Source organism: Mustela erminea, chromosome 21 (genome assembly GCF_009829155.1).
Source record: "Mustela erminea isolate mMusErm1 chromosome 21, mMusErm1.Pri, whole genome shotgun sequence".
Lineage (NCBI taxonomy): Eukaryota > Metazoa > Chordata > Mammalia > Carnivora > Mustelidae > Mustela > Mustela erminea.
Window position 1 is genome coordinate 18,816,065 of NC_045634.1, and position 19,514 is coordinate 18,835,578.

The window sequence follows — 19,514 nt, forward strand, 5'->3', positions numbered from 1 at the left end:
TATCAAAGTACTGATTAATAATTATAAAATTGAGTCTTTCATGACCGTATTATCCAACTTCTAAAAACAATAAATACCTGACTTCTCCAGTTAGGTATTTATGCTTATAATAACCTCTCTCTATATAAGAGTGGTTTTCAATCTATTCTATTTAGCAATCCTTAATGGAATTCTTACTGGAGAGAACCAACCAACCAACCAACCTCGATTTGAAGCCTACCGCATACAAGAGAAAAGCCACTATCAGCACTATGTAACACCAGCCCTCCCACTTCCCATTCTCAAACCAAGCCCAAAACATATATCTTATACTACCACTGAACTTTTAGGAAACCATGATACATAGTTAGAACCATTGAAATTTTGGTAATTATTTGAGTTCCTTGAGTTTCAGTCATGTGATAGCCTGAAAAGGGTAAGGTAAGACAATGAGTATTTCATTTTGTGGTTGGTAGTCTGTGGACTGAAAGGATTCATTCTTAACATGTTTTAGACAATCCACTGATAAAAATTCCCTTGAGCCTAGAGTCCTAGGACTATGCTAATTATAAAGTTATGGGGAAACAAATTAAAATCTCCTAGCACTCAAACTGCTCATACGTAGGGAATTTCTATTGATTAGCTTATTGGAGCAAACTACTGTGACTGTATAGATCCTTAATAAAGAGTTAAATTAGGTTTCCCTTTCATTCTTCTCTGGTTACATCTGGCCAAAATTTAGTAATAACAAAGTTAAAACCCATCAAATCAATAAATAGTACTTAATAATAGTTTATTGGGAGTGCAAGAACAATTTTTAAACTAGGGTTCCCCAAATTCAAGGACTAATATAATCCTCAGGGACATGAAGTCACTGAATGACTTATAAAGTAAAAATGAAGAAGTTATTGACCTTTATAGTGATTGGTTATTATAGTGGGGGTTTCCAGATAGCAAGGGATTGGTTACTAGTGATTCTCTCTCATGCCATTTTTAGGAAGAAGACAAGTTTCTTTTATAATTATCAGAGGCATTTGTAAGAACTGTCGCAAGTTAATTTCACTTATATTTTTGAAGAGGGCTAAATTTAGTCGTGTTTATGTGGCTTAAATGATTTTGTCTGCTAAGGGAATTCTTAAGTCTGAGTTCTACTTTGTAATTCACCTTAGCATTCTTTATTACATTCAGGTACAAATTTGAATCTACACAGTTAAATATACACATTTGATCTGAAAATACACACAGGATGTCAGATTATTTTAACTCTAACAAAATACTTTTTGCAAATATTCAAAACATAAATGACATTTAAAATGATTTTACGTAGATATTATAAGTAAAATAAGTATCACTACAAATGCTTCTGAAATTCCACTAATAAAATCATGGGCAAATGTGACTATTTCTATTTCTGGGGAATAAGTTTTACAAAATTAAATGCTTAAATATTTTAATAAAAGTATAGCCATATATAAAAATATATTCAGGATAAAATTTTACACATAAACACTCATTTGCACATATGTATGTGTGTTATAAACATACCTATACACAGATATAATCTTAAGAAAAAGTATTCTTTATTTGGCAAAAGAATATTGGATATTAACTGTGGTTACACAAGTAAAACCAATCCCCATTAAAAGCTCTTCATACCATTTTTTAGTACTTTTCCTCTGCAAATAGTTAAGCTACAATGTGAAAACTACATGAGTAGTATGCTTCTTGTTGGAATTGTTTTTGAATAATAAGCAAATTCAATTTGAGACAGAATTACAGGATTTTCTTAAGCATATACCACATTTTATTGCTTTATATTACTGATGCACAATTGTTGCCAAATGTTTGCTATTATAAATATCCCTACAAGATTATCTGTTTACATGTGCTGTATTTTCCGTAAGATCTACACTTACAGGTAGAGTTTTTTTAAGAGGAGGCATGTGTATTTTCAAGTTTACTAAGGTACAATCACACTGTATTTTTCCTGTATTTCATCAATAGTTTTGCTGAACTATTGCTTTTACCAAACTGATGGGTGACCATCTGTAATAATAGTCTGAGCATCCTTTGATAAGTTGATTCCTCTCTTTGTTTAACCTTTTGTATATTGCTCTTTTTTTCCCCATTTCCCCATAACTCTCTTACCCATATTTGTATTTTCCTTAAGTTAATTTGTGCGGTGCTTTCTTTTCCTGGACATGAATTGGTTGAAGTGTTACATTTGGATTATTCCTTTATGTGTTCTTATATGTTTGTATGTATATATTCAATCTAATAGCCAACATTTATTTACCTAAACTATGTGCAGGCAACTGAGCTAAGCACTGTGCATGGATTTCTCTCATTAAGCCTTCTAATGGTGCTGTGAGGTGGGTGCTGTTTTAGTTCTTGCTTACAAACTGGGATAATGAAAATTAGAGACTAATAACTGGCACAAGGTGTTAAGTAGTGCGAGAGCCAGAATTCAGACCAAGGCTGTCTGAGCCAATGCCCATTTGCTCTTAACTACAATGCAATAGAAGTCTTCTCTCCTTTTTTCTTTTTATGTATTAAAACCTTAATATGTTTGACATAAGACATTGTGTAAGTTTAAGAGGTACAACATATTAATTTGATATATATTTTAATTCAGTTGCCATTGTAGTGATAATCATCACCTATATCATACTACATAATTACCCTTTAGAAATAATTAAGGTCTAAACTAAGCAAATTTGATTACAGTACAACACTGTTGTCTATATTCATTTTACTGTGCATTAATTCTCTAGGGTTTATTTACTACCCATTATTAACTTCATACTCTTCACTGTCTGAGCACCTTCCTCCCTCTTGTGGTAACCACCATTTTACTGTTTTGACAAGTTTGGCTTTTTAAAATTCCACGTATATCATACAGTAGTTGCCTTTCTTTGATCTCACTTAGCATAATGTGCTCAAATTCCATTCCTGTAGTTGCAAACAGCAAGACATCCTACTTTTTCGTAGCTGAACAATATTTGTGTATCAACTTTTTTTAACCATTTATCAATAGACACTTAGGCTGCATCCATATCTGGCTATTCTAAATAATGCTACAGTAAACCCAGGGGTTCACGTATCTATCTAAAGTAGTGGTTTTGGACACATACTTAGAAGTGCAACTGATGAATTGTATGGTGGTTTTATTTTTAATTTTTTGAGGAAACTCCATATTGTTTTTTCATAGTGGCCACACCAATTTACATTCCCATCAACAGAGCACAAGGATTCTCTTTTCTCTACAGCCTTGCCAATATTTATTTATCTTTTTGATAACAGGCTTAAATTATAACAGAGTGAGGTGGTATCTCCTGTTGATGCTGATTTGCATTTCCCTGATGACTGGTGATGCTGAGCATCTTTTAATGTATCTGTTGGCATTTGCATATCTTCTTTGGAAAAATGGCTGTTTAGTTCCTCTGCCTATTTTTTAATCAAGTTGCTTTTTGTAATTGAGTTGTAGGAGTTCTTATTATATTTGGATATTAAACCCTTATTTGATATGTGGGGTTTGCAAAAGCTTTCTTGCATTCTGTAGGCTGCCTTTCCATGTTGTTTCTTTGGCTTTGCAGAGCCTTTAAATTTGGTGTAGTCCCTTTTATTTTTTTTCTTGTGTTGTGTTTTTGGTGACATATCCAAAAAAATCATTGCCATCAAGACTGCTGTCAATGAGCTTCTTTCCTTTGTTTTCTCCTATGAGTTTTATAGTACCAGATCTTATGTTTAATTTATTTTGGTTTACTTTTGTGGGTGGCACAAGATAGGGGTCCAGAGACGTGTTGAAGAGACTGTCTTTTTCTGAATGTTCTTGGGTTCCTTGTCAAATATTAATAGATTGTATATGCCAAAGTTTAATTTTGGGCTCTCTATTCTATTCCCTTGGTCTCTGGGTCTGTTTTTGTGTCAGTACAACACTGCTTTTATTACTACAGCTTCGAAGAATTGTTTGAAATCTGGAAGTGTCGTACCTCTCGTTTTGTTCTTTTACCTCAGGACTGCTTTAGCTATTTGGGGCCTTTTATGGTTCAAAACAAATTTTAGAATTGTTTCTCCTATTTCTTTTTCTTTCCTTTTCTTTTTCTTTCCTTCTTTCTTTTTTTTTTTTGGTAAAGATATTATTTATTTATTTGATACAGAGAGAGAAAGCACAAGCAGGGGGAGCAATAGCAGGAGAGAGAAAAGCAGGCTTTCCATGTAGCAGGGAGCCCGATGTGGGGCTTGATCCCAGGACCCTGGGATGGTAACCTGAGCTGAAGGCAAGCGCTTAACCAACTGAGCCACCCAGGCACCCCTCTTCTATTTCTGTAAAGAATGCCTTTACAAAAAAAAAAAAGAAAGAAAGAAAAGAAAAAAAAAGAATGCCTTTACATTTTGACGAGGATTACATTGAGTCTGTAGATGGCTTTGGGAAGTATAGACGTTTTAATAATATTCTTCGGATCCATAAACATAGAATGCATTTCCATTTGTTTGTGTTTTGATTTCTTTCAGCAAAGTCTTGTAGTTCTGTTATACAGATTTTTCATTTCCTTGGTTAAATTTATTCTTAAGATTTTTTAAAAATTTGATGTTATTGTAAATTAGATGGTTTTATTTCTTTTTTAGATGTTTCATCATTAGTGTAAAGAAATGCAGCTCTTTTCTGCAACTTGATTTTGTATATTCCAACTTTACTGAAATTGTTGATTAGTTGCCAACAATTTTTGGCTCAGAGTTTGGGATTCTCTTTATTGGTACTGATATATATGTGTATATATACATACATATATATGCTCCTATCATCTGCAGGTAGCAACAATATTACTTCTTCCTTTCCAGTTTAGATGCCTTCTGTATCTGTGTCTTGATTGCTCTATCTAGGACTTCCAGTATAGTACTGAATGAGAGTGGTGAGAATAGGCATCTTTGTCTTGTTGTGGATCTTAGAGGAAAAGCTCTTTTTTTTTTTTTTTCCCATTGAATTTCAGTGTTAACGGGGCACCTGGGCAGCTCAGTCAGTTAACCATCTGCCTTCAGCTCACCTCATGATCTCAGAGTCCTGAGACTGAGCCCCACATCCGGCTCCCTGCTCAGCACGAGTCTTACTCCATCTGCCTCTCCCTCCCCCTTCTTCTGCTTCCTTTCTCTCTCAAATAAATAAATAAATAAAATCTTTAAAGAAAGATGCAGTGTTAGCTTTGCGTTTGTTTTATATGGCTTTCATCATGCCAAGGTATGTTCTGACGTTCTGACTATATACCTAATCCTTTGGATTAGGTATAATCCCATTAAGGATTTTTATCAGGAAAGGATGTTGTATTTTGTCAGATCTTTTTCTGCATCTGTTGAAATGAACACATGATTTTTTATCTTTCGTTTTATTGATGTTATGTCTTACATTTATTGATTTGCATGTTGAACCATCCTCGAATTCTAGATTAAACCCCATTTCATTATGGTGTATAAGTCTTCTTAAGTGTTCTTGAATTTGGTTTACTGATAGTTTGTTGACAAATTTTTATATTTGTAGTCACCAGGGGTATTAGTCTATAGTTTTCTTCTGTTGTGCTGTCCTTATTTAGTATTAGTATCAGTGTAATGCTGGCCTCATAGAATCTGCAGTGTTCTCTACTACTCAGTTTTGTTTTTTGTTTTTGTTTTTGTTTGTTTGTTTGTTTGGGGTTTTTTTTGTGGAATTGAGAAGGATTAGTGTTAATTCGTATTTAAGTGTTAGGTACAGTTCTCCAGTGAAGCCATTTAGTTCTGGGGTTTTCTGTGTTGGGAGGTTTTTGATTACAGATGGGATATTTTTATTAATATTTGATCTGTTCATATTTTCTATTTCTTCCTGATTTGGTGTTGGCAAATTATGTTCCCAGGAATGTATCCATTTCTTCTAAATTATCTAATTTTTTGGCATATAATTATTCATATAAGTCTGTTATGATCCTACATATTTCTGAAGTATCCATTCTAATAACTCCACTTTCATTTCTGATTTTGAGTCTTTTTTTCTTGGTTTAGCTAAATGTTTGTCAATTTTGTTTCTTTTTGAAGAATCCACTCTTAGTTTTATTGGTCCATTCTATTGATTTTCTGGTCTTTATTTCATTTTTTTCTACTTTGTACTTATTTCCTTTCTTCTGTTAACTTTGGGCTTAATTTGTTCTTTCTTTAGTTTTTTGAGGTGTAAAGTTGTTTACTTGAGATTATAGTTTCTTAATATATGCATTTATTGCTATAAACTTACCTCCCAGAACTGCTTTGGCTTTATCCCATTAGTTTGGTATATTGTATTTTCTATTTTCATTTGTTTGAAGATGTTTTTAAATTTCCTTTTTGATTTCTTTTTGACCTATTGGTTGTTCAGAGATATGTTGTTTAGTTTTCACATTTGTAGATTTCCTAGATTGCCTCTTATTGATTTATAATTTTATACCATTGTGGTCCAGAAAAAATAGTTGGTATGATTACAGTCTTCTTAAATTTGCTAATATGTGTTGTGGGTCTTATCAAATCATTTATCCTTGGGAATGCTCCATGTGCACTTGACAAGAGAATGTGTTTTATGCTGTTGGATGGAATGTCCTATGTCCATTTGTTCTAAAGTTTGGTCCAATTCTAACATTTTCCTGTTGATGATCTATCTGGATAGGTCTATACATTGCTGACATTAGGTTACTGAAATTGCCTACTCTTACTGCATTGTGTTCAATTTCTCTATTCAGCTCTGTTAGTATTTGCTGAATATATTTTGCTGCTCTGGTATGTTGGGTGCATATATATTTACAATTATTATATCTTCTTGATGTATTCACCCCTTTAACATTATATAATGACCTACTTTATCTCTTGCTAACATTTTTGGCTGAAGTCTATTTTGCCCAATCTATGTATGGGTAGTTCCACTTTCTTTTGTTTTACTCTTGCTTAAAATTTCCCTTTCCATTTCTTTATATTGAGCCCACGTGTGTGTTTAGAGCTGAAGTGTCTCTGACAGGCAACATATATTTGGGTCTTGCTTTTTAAAAAATCTGTTCACCTAGTCTGTGCCTTCTGATTGGAGATTTCAATCCATTTACATTTAGCATGAATAGTGGTATCTAAGGACTTACTACCACCATCTTTTGTCTTCCAGATTTTCAGTGTTTCTTTTTTTCAATGTTTCTTTTTCCCTCTGTTTCTTTGTAAATTTGTGGTTTTCCATAGCAATTTGCTCAGTTTTCCCCCCTAAGTCCTCCCCCATTTTTTGTTTCTTATATCTGGATTTTTAACTTGTGGTTGTCATGAGGCTTAGACAGAATACCTCAGATAAGTTGCTATCAGCAGGGAAAAAAAAAAACAACTTCTTGATTCACATATTAAAGTTCTACCCTTCACTCCTTAGCTTTCTATTTTTGATGTCACAGAACAGCTCTTTTTATGCTGTGAATTCATTAACAAACTGCAGTAGCTGTAATTATTTTTAAAGTCCTTTCCTTTAACCTTTATATTAAGTGGTTAATATACTTTTCTAATATAAAGTTACAGTTTTCTATTTCTTTCACCTCTATCAGACATTTGTGGACTTTCCTTTTTTTCTGTGTTTCTAATTAGCATCTTTTTATTTCAACTTGAAAAACTTCTTTCAGCATTATTTATAAGACAGATCTGGTGGTGTGGAGCTTCTTCAGCCTTTCTCTCTCGTATATGAAGGATAATTTTATGATATAAAGTATACTTGACTGGTAACTTTACTTTTTCAATACGTTGAGTAAGTCATTCTACTCTCTCCTGGCCTATAGTGTTTCTACTGAGAAATGCATTGAGAGCTTAAATGGGGGTTCCTTTCTAGGTTATTTTCCCTTTTCCCCTGGCTGCCTTTAAGATTATTTCTTTATAAATGATTTTTAACAGTTTCTTGGAGATCTTTTTGCATTGAGATAATAAGGCACCTCCTTAACTTAGTAGACTTACATGTCTAGTTTTTTTCCCATGTTTAGGAAATTCTCAGCTATTACTACTCTAAATAAACTCTACCTCTTTCTCTCTCCTCCTTCTGGTATACAATTATTCTGAATTTGCTTATCTGATAGAGTAATAATCTTTAGGGTTTTTTAACTTTTTAAAAATAATAGTTACCTCTTACTCCAACTGAGTCATTTCTAAATTCCTATCCCCCAACTTGCTTATTCTTTCTTCCATTTGATGTGCTCTGTTTTCTATGCTTTCTAATGTATACTTTATCTCATTTATTAAGGTTCTCAGCTCCGGAATTTGTTTTGTTCTTTTTTTTAAAATTTAAATCTCTTTGTAAAGAACTCCTTCTGTTCATTAATTTTATTCCTGAGCTCACTGAATTGCCTGTTTTCTTGTAACTAATTAAATTTCTTCATTCTAATGAAGAAAATTTGAATTCTTTATCAATTAGATTACAATATTCCATGCCTTGATTTGGTTGCTTGAGAATTATCCTTTTTGTGATACCATATTACTGTGCTTTTTCAGTATCGAATGAAATGTGCCTCTACTGTCCCATTTGAAGTAGCACATGCCTTTCTTGTTTACTTCCTTACAGTTCAACAGGCTGGCAGTTAGAAACCTTCTGTTTTCCAGAAGGTGGTGCTATAGCACAAGTTTTGGGCTTTCTTACTGAGCTGGCTTTCTTTGCTACCCTTGGGAACAGGCTTGTAAAAAACGACTATGTTCAGAAGAAAAAAAAAAAAGGCTAGGGGCAAAGTCTGAGTAGGTATGGACTTAACACCTGGGGCTATGGGAGTGCCCTTGGGCCAGTAAGAGAATCCTCCAGTGGGGAAATTCCAGAGGTCTTTGGGCTGACCTTTGGCTGAAAATCCTGGAGCCTACTGCAGGAAAATGCTTTTCTTGTAAGACCCTTTGATGTTCTTGTCTGCCTCTCTCCATTTACTCTTCCTTTCCCCAGTCATAAGGTCCCTCCTCAGGAGCTGGGTGTTGCTGGTCTCTGCAACCTGCACTGCCAGTCCATCTGTCCTTCACCATTTTCCTTTTCCACCTCTTCTGCCAGAGAAGTAGTTGCTGTTGCTTACCACCTTCCAAATCTAGTAGGGACAGAAGGCCAACTTGGGTTTGTTTTCCTCTTTTTTTCTCTGCCCCCAAACTTGTCTGTTCTTGTCTGACTGTTTGCCAGTTTCTCCCATCAGGCTGGTTGGATCCCCAAAATACTCTATCTCCGGTTAGTGTACCAGCTTTTCACTCTCCACATTACCTTTTCTGATGGCAGTAAGTGGGTACGGGACAGACTCACAGACTCCTTTGGATCCAGCCCTCTCTGAAATCTTCTTCACCCACTATAGGGAGTACAGAGGGGTATCCTGGTGGATTGAGTTGAGGTACTTTTGTTTGGTTACAAATGTCCAATTTTGTAAATAAAAAAGACAAACTCATACTGTCATGATGCTGAACTCATTCTCTTCTTTAAATTGCTTTGTTATGCATAGTTGTCATTTTAATGTGGCAAATTATTTTTCCCTATGAATTTTGTGGTGGTTTCTTGCTTATGAAATTCCCTTAAATCTTAAAAACATTCTCGTTCTTAATATCTTTAAGTCAGGTAATGTCACTCTTCTGTTCAGAACAATTTAAAAGCTTTCCATGTCACTCTGAATAAACAAGATTTAAAGTGGCCTCTAGGCCCTACATGATATGTATCCTGATCCACAGCTTATACGTGTCTGCTCTTGTTTGCTCTTATTCTTGTCCTACTAGCTATTTTTCCAACAAGACCGAAATCTCTTTGCCTAGGCATCTTTGTACTTGATATTCCCCTGCTTAATGCTCTTCTCCCAAATATCCACAAAATTCACTTCCCTTTTAGTTTCTGCTCAAATGACATCTTATCAGAAAAGCCTCCTCTAACCTCTCTCATTCCTTTTTCCTGTTTTTTTTTCTCCGTAACATTGTTTTTGAAAGAAATTTCACATTCAATTAAAAAAAAAATACTTACTGTCTTTTTCCTGCCGCTACAATGTTAGACCCCCCAAAAGGCAGGAAATTTTTGTTTGTCCTCTTACTCATTGCCCTACAACTCTTTGACAGATATCCTTTTTTTCAGTTTCCAAATAAGGAAAATGAAGCAGAGAGGTCTGAATAACTTATGCAAAGCCACAAACTAGTACGTGACAGTTGCCAGTCAAAAAACCATAAAAGAAATCAGGTAGGATGATAGCACAAGGTTAGATGAAAATGATGAGAGAAGAGCAAAGTAACAAAAGAGCAGGAAATGCAGAGAAAGATAATAAGTTAACAGCAACTCTCTTGAGGTCATAAGGTTGGGGATTTTTGCTTTTTTTACTTACCGCATCCTACTGAACAGTAATTTGCAGAATTTTTCTGTACAGGCCTAGAAAGTACAGTTGATCTTGAAAACCACAGGTCTAAACTGCTGGGGTCCACTTGTATGCAAATTTTTTTTGTTACTCTAGTACAGTATTATAAATGTACTTTCTTTTTATGATTTTCTTAGTATTTTCTTTACTTGAGCTTTATTTGTAAGAAACTGTATATAACACATATAATATTTAAAAATACGTATGATTATATGCTATCAGTAAGACTTCCAGTTAACAGCATGCTCTTCATTTTTGAGGAGAAAAAAATAATTATGTGGATTTCTAAATGTGTGTGTATGGCGGGGGGGGGGTGTCAGCAACCCTAACACTCACACTGTTCAAGGTTCAACTATAAATTTATAAATACAACTATATGAACTCTCTGTAAGCTGTATGATGTATGGCTACTACTTAACACTGCTGTTGTAGTGCAAAGTAATCAAGACAATACAGAAATGAATAGGTGTGCCTATGTTCCAATAGATCTTTATTTATTAAAATAGTAGACGGACTGGATTTGGAACTCATTGGTACTAGTTGTCAACTGTGTTACACAGAATCCAAGGTAGTGCAAAAGGCAATATAAACTGTTCTATCTGAGAGGAAGTTAGTTTCATTTACTTGAAAATAAATGTGAGAACTTAGTAAATACAGTGCATACAACCCCAAAATAGGATTTAAAAGCAAAAGAATAAGTAGTTATTTGGTTGTGTATAAGCGCAAGGTAAAATTTTCTATACGAAAGCAGTAGGGTTGAGAAACAAGTGTTATCTTTAGAATATTTCCTGCAAACTTGAGTTTTCTAGGCTTTACCAAAAAATAAGCTGCAAACCTACTTTAAACTTGATTGTAATTAAGATTATGAACTAAAATGGCTTAAAAGAGCTAACTTTCCCTTTTCCCTCTCTTTATTTAAAGATACCTTTTTAATTTAAGGATTTTGAGTGTTGAGAATTATTATTTAACTTAAGTGAAATATCATATCATTTTGCCTATCAATGACAAAGTTTTGGTTAAAAAAGGGCCTACATAAGACTTAACCATTTGGAAAAAAAAATCTGTAACATAATTTTTAGGTGAAATATTAACTTTTAGAAAGAGGTAAAAGCTAGATGATGGTCTGTCAGACTTGATGGGTAAGGCTTTCTTCACTGAGTAGAGGGTTGAATGACTCAGCACTAATCTGAGAGTTTCAATGTTTAACTCTGGATTAAACAGTTGATTTTCTGCCATTAAACTGTGAGTGTAGCCATTTTGGCTGTGTCTTACTGAAGAATTCCAAGCGATGGTTGAACTACGTTTTGGGGACTTTTTCTGTCGTTCTGAGTTTCCTGATGCCTGTGCCTACACACACACATCCTAGTCTACTTCATGTATTACTTTCACTTTGTATTGAGTAATGTCATAGCAATGCACACCTGAGTTTCTCTGCTAAATCTGTCAATCAACTTTCACTGCTTAAAAAGTCAAAATATTGACAGAATTCCACATAAAACAGAAGCTGCTATTTGTATAAATTATACGCAGCACCCAGAGGCACTGAGCATCCTACTAAACAGGTAACAAATACATTTGTACTATATTATGATCTATTCTCAGTTGTACATGATGTTAGGTTTACTGTTGCTCCTAGGAAGAGAATGAGGACTGAAATTTAAAGATAAGTGAGAGCAGATGTCGAAAAAAATGTTAGCATATTAAGAAGACTTACAGAGCTCTAAATCTAAAATTAACTTCAATTTGCATCCATCATTTTTTTAATGTAGTATGTTTTTCCTTGGATATAACATACTAAAACATTTGCTTTCTATCACAGATTGAAAACAAATGCAAAGTGAAATAATATTCATTCATAATAAGTGGAAAACAAATGTATTTCTCATAGGAAAAGTGTATGTGTGTGTGTGTGTGTGTATATATATAAATTATTATTGCTAGTGTACCCTTTGTCTTTTATATCAGCATTTTTACTTTGAAAAGATGTTTATTTTATGTCATCATCTTGAGACCCTAGAACTTGAAGGATGTAGAGAACTAAGGGATAGATCAGAGTTTTAAAAAAGTTAAAAGTCAGTCCTAGAACTCATGTATACTGTATCTGCTAGCACAAATAGACCACATCTTGGTGAATTCACTTAAGGTTCAAATTTCTTAGCAATTTCTTCATTCCATTTTCATTATACATCCAAAGTAACCTTTCATCAATCTGCTCTTAAGCATTTGTGAATATTCTCTCTCATTTTGTGTTTTTGTACCTGCTCGACCTCCTACTAGAATATTCTCATTCATTCTCTGTCTGGGAAACTCCTTTTTCCACTGTACTAAAACCCCTGAAAAGTCAGTGCAAGTTCTCTAGGCAGTGAGTTGCTCTTCCTTTTGAGTTTCCAAGCACTCATTATAACATTTGTCACACTAAATTACAATTATGTTTCTATCAGTCTACCTTCTTTTAAACAGCAAATATTTTACATTTGCATCAGGTATTGAAATACAACTGAATGAAAAATAAGTAACAATGTATTTTTACTAGGAAAAATAAAAGGATTACATAAGTTATTCTTAGTTCACATATTCCATATTAAAATGTGGTATTTCTTACTCCTTTTTATATAGTTTTCTCTCATGAACTACTTAGGATTGCTTTTTGTTTTTTTCTTAAATAAGGTACTGAGAAAATAAAACACTAATGGGGAGAAAAATCTTATTTTTAGTAAATATGAATCTATAACCTATGACATCAAATGATTCCATCTGTTCTTAGTTTTTTTCCAGCAAAATTTTGCATACAGCAATTGCACCTAATGATTTGGCTTACTAAATCAGAAGGAGAAAAACAAAAAGCAGGCATATTCTCTCTAGATAAACAAGAAGTGACCATCTGGAATTTATGGTTTTTTTCCTCCCTTCCTTCCTTCCTTCCTTCCTTTTTGTAAAAAAGAAAAATACACATGCAAATTACAAAAAAAAAATACATGGTAAGTTTAAAAAAATATCGGTAGTCAGCCAAGTGAAAGTAAAAGCAGGAATTATTATTTCGGCTACTTTTAAAATTTCCCCAGTAGTTTTGATGAGTCCACCATTTTAAAAGACATTTTCTCAGTTACCTTACAACAAACAAACCAGGAGAAGAAAGGAGTAAGTAACTATTGGTAGCATAAAGAGAATAAGCACTTTTAAATCTGTTACATATTACTGTTAAAAATCTACATGGAAGCCTTCATATTGCTTGTGCAATTTCTTTGCATCCTAAATCTCAGCTTGCTGTCAGTGAGCCATGAAATGAAACCCTGGAGAATTCCTGCCTACAATGATGGTCTCAACATGGTTTTTGCTAGGTACTCCTGATGCGTTTCATAGACTAGCTGCTTTGAAGAAAGTACACAGCTAAAATGCTGTTTAATGGATTGAAATAGGATAGAAAATAAAGGCCTACAATATATAAATAAGAGCTAAAATGTCACCTGTAATAGTTGGTTTCCTACCAATGTGCTTCAACACAAATGTATTTTGCTTCATAAGTACATGTATAAAATGTAGAGATAAGTAAAGAGTAAAGATGGTCTTCCTTTATTTTCCGATAAGGAGAATGAGATGTTCCAATACATAAATCTGGATTCCATTTTCTCACCCAAGGCACCTCTGATGTACATAAAGTATGAATTTCTTATTGTATGAAAGTTAGAAAAGAGAAACCTGCCACTTACTGATCAAGACCACAAAACTCGAGAATGTTAATTAAAATACTGTTATTTCTGATTTTAATCTAGGAGACAAACTACGGCAAAAACATAAATCCAGTAGCTTCTTATTAAAGCACACAGGTAATTAAATACATGCAAGCAAGAAATGGGCTGAAGATACACAATTACGCATACAAGTATGTGTAAAGGGTGGAAGAAATATGAATTCAGAACTCATGGGAAAGTAAAAGGGGGAAAAAGAAACCCCAAAACCCCAAAATAGCCCCAAAGTGCTATTGGTTACTTTGCTAATCCTGGTTTTATAAATGAGGAAATTTGTGAGCTTCTTGAGAATTGCAAGTGCTTTAAGCACTCCTACCCTTCTCCTCCACTATAATTAATCGAAGACTCAGTATATACTAACACCTGACACACTGTCCAGAACATATTATGCAAATAAAGTAGATTGCTTAAAAAGCTGAAGGTAGAAAATACATACTTGCTGGTGAATTAAAAAAAAATGCACTGTTATAAGGTAGAGAAATACAAAAACCTTAATGATATTAAAGTCGTTTCCTTCTCGATTAAAAACAAAAACTTCAAGATGGAATGACTGACATTTATTCATAAAATCCTGTGTCATAGATCATAATAACATATATAAAACTTAGCTGATAGACCATAACAAAGAAAGGGGAATTTTAATCCTAGTTCTTCCTTCAACTTAAAAAAAGTCAATTAAATTTTGTAGGTTTTAGTTTTCCTACCTATGAAATGAGGTTTGGACCTAAATGAGTTCTAAGATCCCTTAAATGTTTAAATAGCTCTGATTATATAAAATACTAAAAATTTGTTCTGGATTACTTCAGTTGAATATCAATCTTGGTAACCAGGAAAGTAATCAAATTTTATAAACAATTCTATAGGCACACTTTAAATCCTGATGATGACTCAGTATATTCAACATTATAAATGTGACCTTCAAATATTTCTCAAGACACACAAACATTAGTGTTCCCCCAAGAGTAACTTTATTTCATTCTAAGAGTATTCAGAGTTTGGTTTTAATTAGACACTTTCAACTTAACCTCTTTCCTGTTCTATTCTGTCTTCTTTGCCCTTCTACCACCAAACCGTAAATTGTACTCCATTATCTGATTGATAACATTTAGTCTGCTATGGTCCAAAAGACATGTCTAACCATCTTAAATCTCCCTTTTCTGACTTACCATACTATTTAAGGTAATCAGTAGTAAGATAGTATTTTAAAATTCTGTTTTTTATATTTTAGGACACATTTTTCTCCGTTAGGACCCTTTAAAGTAAAGCCACACAAACTCCACAAAAAGATGTTAGTCAAAGATAACCAAAGCAGAGCAAAAGCTATACTTTGCAATTCAACAGTCAGTGAAAAAAAAAGAGAAAATTATAGGTTGTTAATGACTCAGGATAAAAGCAAAATTAAATAGTAAATAATTGGCATAGGAACTGGAAAGTAACATAGTAAAGTTTAAAATTTCATGTCTTTAAAATCTTGATAATTACTGCTATGAAAAAAAGCCAGTTTGATAGCATGCAACTTCTGTCCTTTTCAATCCATCAGTATTTTAAAGGATACTTAGTACCAGAATAATGTGTGACTCGGCCACGAACTGTGCTTGGCTGCTTCCGTGAATGTAGCTCTATAAAACAAGACAAAGAAACAAAAATTACAATCTAAAGAAAAACAGATCTTTTTCTAAGTTTTTTTTCTTTCCTCCCTTCCTTTCTCTCTCTCTCTCTCTCTTTTTTTGTATATTTAATTTTATACTATGAAGGGAAATAATAGAAAAATCTAAACTCCTGTTTCTAATTCTTTTGAATAAAATAATTAACTAGAAATAACAGATGAATATGTTGGTTGAAATACTGTAATTTGTAGAAAGCAACTTAATATCAAAAGTAAATTAAATGTAATTTGTTAAAAGGTTTACTACAAACACAAGCATATAATTTAATGATTACTCCACAGTTACTGAAGATATAAGATACAAATTAGAGCAACTAAGTTTATCTTTAAGGAAAAAATTACTATCAAATATTAAATTGCTCTTTTCCCCATTATTAGAGTTTTAAAATAAGATAGCTTTATACATGTATTCATTCCATTAGAGCATTTAAATTGGCCTTAAAAAAAATAAAACTGTTACGACACTGAGAAATGTACAGTTTTCCATACCATAGTAAGAACTATTAATAATTGATGCCAATCAGTTACAGAAAATATGAGACAAATCTCCATCTAGGATATTTTACTGCTTAAAAAGCTGACTCACATTATTTCTGCTGTTAACCTCTTATGAAAATTAACTGCTATGCAGTTGTTATAAATACACATCATTTTCTAGGTTTTCTGATGATAAAAAAAAAAGTTTGGAAGAAAAAATAACATCTGTAATATAAACCAATGTCCTCAATTTTAACACCACATTTGAAGCAAAATTATCATTTGAGAGGACCCTTTTGTTTTTATTTTGGACAATACATATGGATGAAAGCATACCTAAAGCATGTTCTTATAAAGAGTAACTACAGATTTATAAATTACTCGTTCTTGGCCTTAATCTTGGACATGTCACCAAATTTCTCAGAAACTCAATATCCCTTCGTCTATGAAATCAGGAACAGAATTAGATGATTTCTATGATCTTTGTGAAGTATATCAAGTCTTCTGTTTTGTCATAAATTGCATCTTGGTATTTTCATTAAAGGCTGTTTTTTCTACTCTGACCTAACTGGTCTTTGTTTCCATCTCTAATATCAGTAATTCATAGGGTAGCTGTCTTACCCAAAGACACGTTTAGGTATGTTCTTTAAGCCCAGCTTCAAGCAAACTGACTAAAAGAGATTTGGTATTCTAATAGTTTTCACTAATATACTCCACTTGAAAATCTAAAACTTAGTGATTTGATTAAATTAAAGCTTTGGTTCTATTCCAGAATTGGCAACATAATTTTTCCAGTTGTTTAAGCCAAAATCTTGGAATCATCTTAGTCTATTCTTCTCTCTTCCCTCCTCTCTTCCTCTATTTCTACTCATTTAGAAAATACACTGACTCTACTTTCAAAAGCCACTCCAAATTTAACCAGTTGTAACTGCTTACAGGAAGCACTAGTAAAAGTGCCCATGGAGGGCTCTGGGTGACTCAGTGAAGTGTCCAACTCTTGATTTTAGCGTGGGTCATGATCTCAGGGTTGTGCAATTGAGCCTCACGTCAGGCTCCATGCTCAGCGGAGTGTCTGCTTCTTTCCCTCTTTCCCTCTGCCCTCCCCCCGCAACTCCCTGCTAGCTCACTCTCTCTCCCTCTAAAATAAATAGATCTTAAAAAAAAAAAAAAAAAAAGTTCTCAAGGATAAAGGCCAAGACTTATTGCCTGGTCTAAGCAGTCACCATCTCTTGCAGAGATTATTGCAATATCCTCCTTTCTTCTCCCTGCCTCTACCCTAAAGTCTGTTTGCTAGCCAGATTAATCCTGAGACTCTATCACTATCATACTCAGAATCCTTCAATTCTTAAGTGTGTAAGAAAAATATTGTATGATATAATGTATTATCTGCTTGTAATCACAATTCCAAAGAATCTACATACTCTCTAATTAAAAAAATACAGCTAGACTAAAAACAAAAATCTGAAGTTGATCCTTAAAGACTTACTTCACTATATCTGATCTATAATACATGTGGGCTTACTTCTTGTCTACATGAGGCAGTGCAGAGTAAAGGCTTGGAGACAGTCCTGAATCTGCTACTTGCTGTGTTATCTTGAACAAATTACTTAACCTCACAGCTTTAATAGGATTAGGAAGATATTCCTCAAAATATTGTCCTAAAAATTAAGTAAGATAATATCATGGTGAGTAATTAGCACAGCGCCTGGCTTTCTTTATAGTACGTAGTCAAAAATAATTAAGGTCCTATCATTTTAAAGTCTCTATTTGAAACTATTTGTATCACGCCATTCAGAAATTATTTACATGGATAAATTTAGTGTGTTGAGCTGATATTTTAAAAAGATGATAGGAATTTGTACTAATTTTAATTTTAAGACCAGATACCCTGAAAGACTTCAGGATTTAATAAAGTAGAATTCATTAGATAAATTTTTACTGAACAATTCTTATGTACCAGGTATTAATTTAGGCAATGGGGACCAGGCATAACAAAACAGAAAACAACTAACCCCCCCCCCCAAAAAAACCTGTTTTCATGACTTAACACATTCAAACTGTGAGAACACTGTTTGTCTACCTAAGTAAACAGAAAGATTATTGGCACACACTAAAGGCCACTGAGAGCTAACACAAGAATACAAACACAAATAATAAGGAAATATACAAACACAGACTTCACAAAGGCCTGGGCGTTGACCTTAGAAATAGTTATCTTTAATTTATGGGGCCACCCAAAACAATGCCTTAATCAATTAAAATGAACTAAAGTGCTTGATTTTTAAGGTGGTCTTAAAATATTGTATTTAATGCACACACTTTCAAAATCCTTTGACAGGGGTGCCTGGGTGGCTCAGTGGGTTAAAGCCTCTGCCATCAGCTCAGGTCATGATCCCAGGGTCCTGGGATCAAGCCCCACATCAGGCTCTCTGCTCAGTGGGGAGCCTGCTTCCCTTCCTCTTTCTCTGTTTGCCTCTCTTGCCTACTTGTGATCTCTGTCAAATAAATAAATAAAATCTTAAAAAAAAAATCCTTTGACAGAAACATCAAATAATAAATTCCTTTGTAGCTTTAGCATGATTAATGTTTTTTCCCTTTCTGATTTTTACCAATTCTGATAAGGGAAGTATTAGTAACTAATGATAAATTTTTCCTAGCTATATACGGACAACACAGTTACAGAATGATGAATGGATAAGAAGGAAGTCTGCATGGTCTTAGATACTCGATACATATCTATCTTTTCCATGGAGATAAAATGTTTTAACAAACCATAAATATATTCTTCCCTTGACCAGTTCATCGAACACTTATTTATAGAGCCTATAAGTCAAAATCAAATGAAAGACTGGCTCATAAAAATTATTGGAAAGTTCATTACCATGACATCACCTAACGACCAATTTTATTAAGAAGAAAAATTAAAGGATTTGAATTTTGCATAGCATAATAATATATATGAATAACACTTTTCTCTTAATTTCAAGTATCATATTTGAAGATAAAAAAATAGTATGTTTTGTTTAATACAGTGGTTCTAATACCTGTTATAGAAGAGTATCAGAAAAGGAAAAAGAAATTAAGCTAAATATAGTATAGGTCAGTAGATAAAAGGAACCTCATTCCACTTAACTTAATCCTAAATTCTTGGGAAAATGTTATCTGTCATTCTCTGCCTTTTGAATATGTTTTAAAATTGTGTTGGTACTAAGTAGTCATTAAGTGGTTCTTTCATACACTTAAATATTCTGAAAATAACTGGTTAGTGTGAACCAACAGTTTGTTGTCTGAGAAAGAAGC

The 19,514-nt window shown here is 33.4% G+C and overlaps 1 protein-coding gene and 1 long non-coding RNA gene across 6 annotated transcripts in view; one reads left to right on the top strand and one right to left on the bottom strand.

Moving 5' to 3' along the window:
• TUSC3 (tumor suppressor candidate 3) overlaps window positions 1-19,514 on the bottom strand; it is a 249,556-nt gene that overhangs the window by 17,824 nt on the left and 212,218 nt on the right. For all 4 annotated transcript variants that reach the window (XR_004282185.1, XM_032328923.1, XM_032328924.1 and 1 more), the window contains exon 7: window positions 15,627-15,690. Coding sequence is in view for 3 of the 4 variants with exons in the window: in XM_032328923.1 (XP_032184814.1) it covers window positions 15,627-15,690 (64 nt within the window). In the remaining variant the exon portion in view is untranslated. The remainder of the gene's footprint in view (window positions 1-15,626; window positions 15,691-19,514) is intronic.
• The window catches only part of LOC116581720, a 77,306-nt gene continuing 67,927 nt past the window's right edge, over window positions 10,136-19,514 (top strand). For both annotated transcript variants that reach the window (XR_004282186.1, XR_004282187.1), the window contains exon 1: window positions 10,136-10,267. This is a non-coding gene — a long non-coding RNA (uncharacterized LOC116581720). The remainder of the gene's footprint in view (window positions 10,268-19,514) is intronic.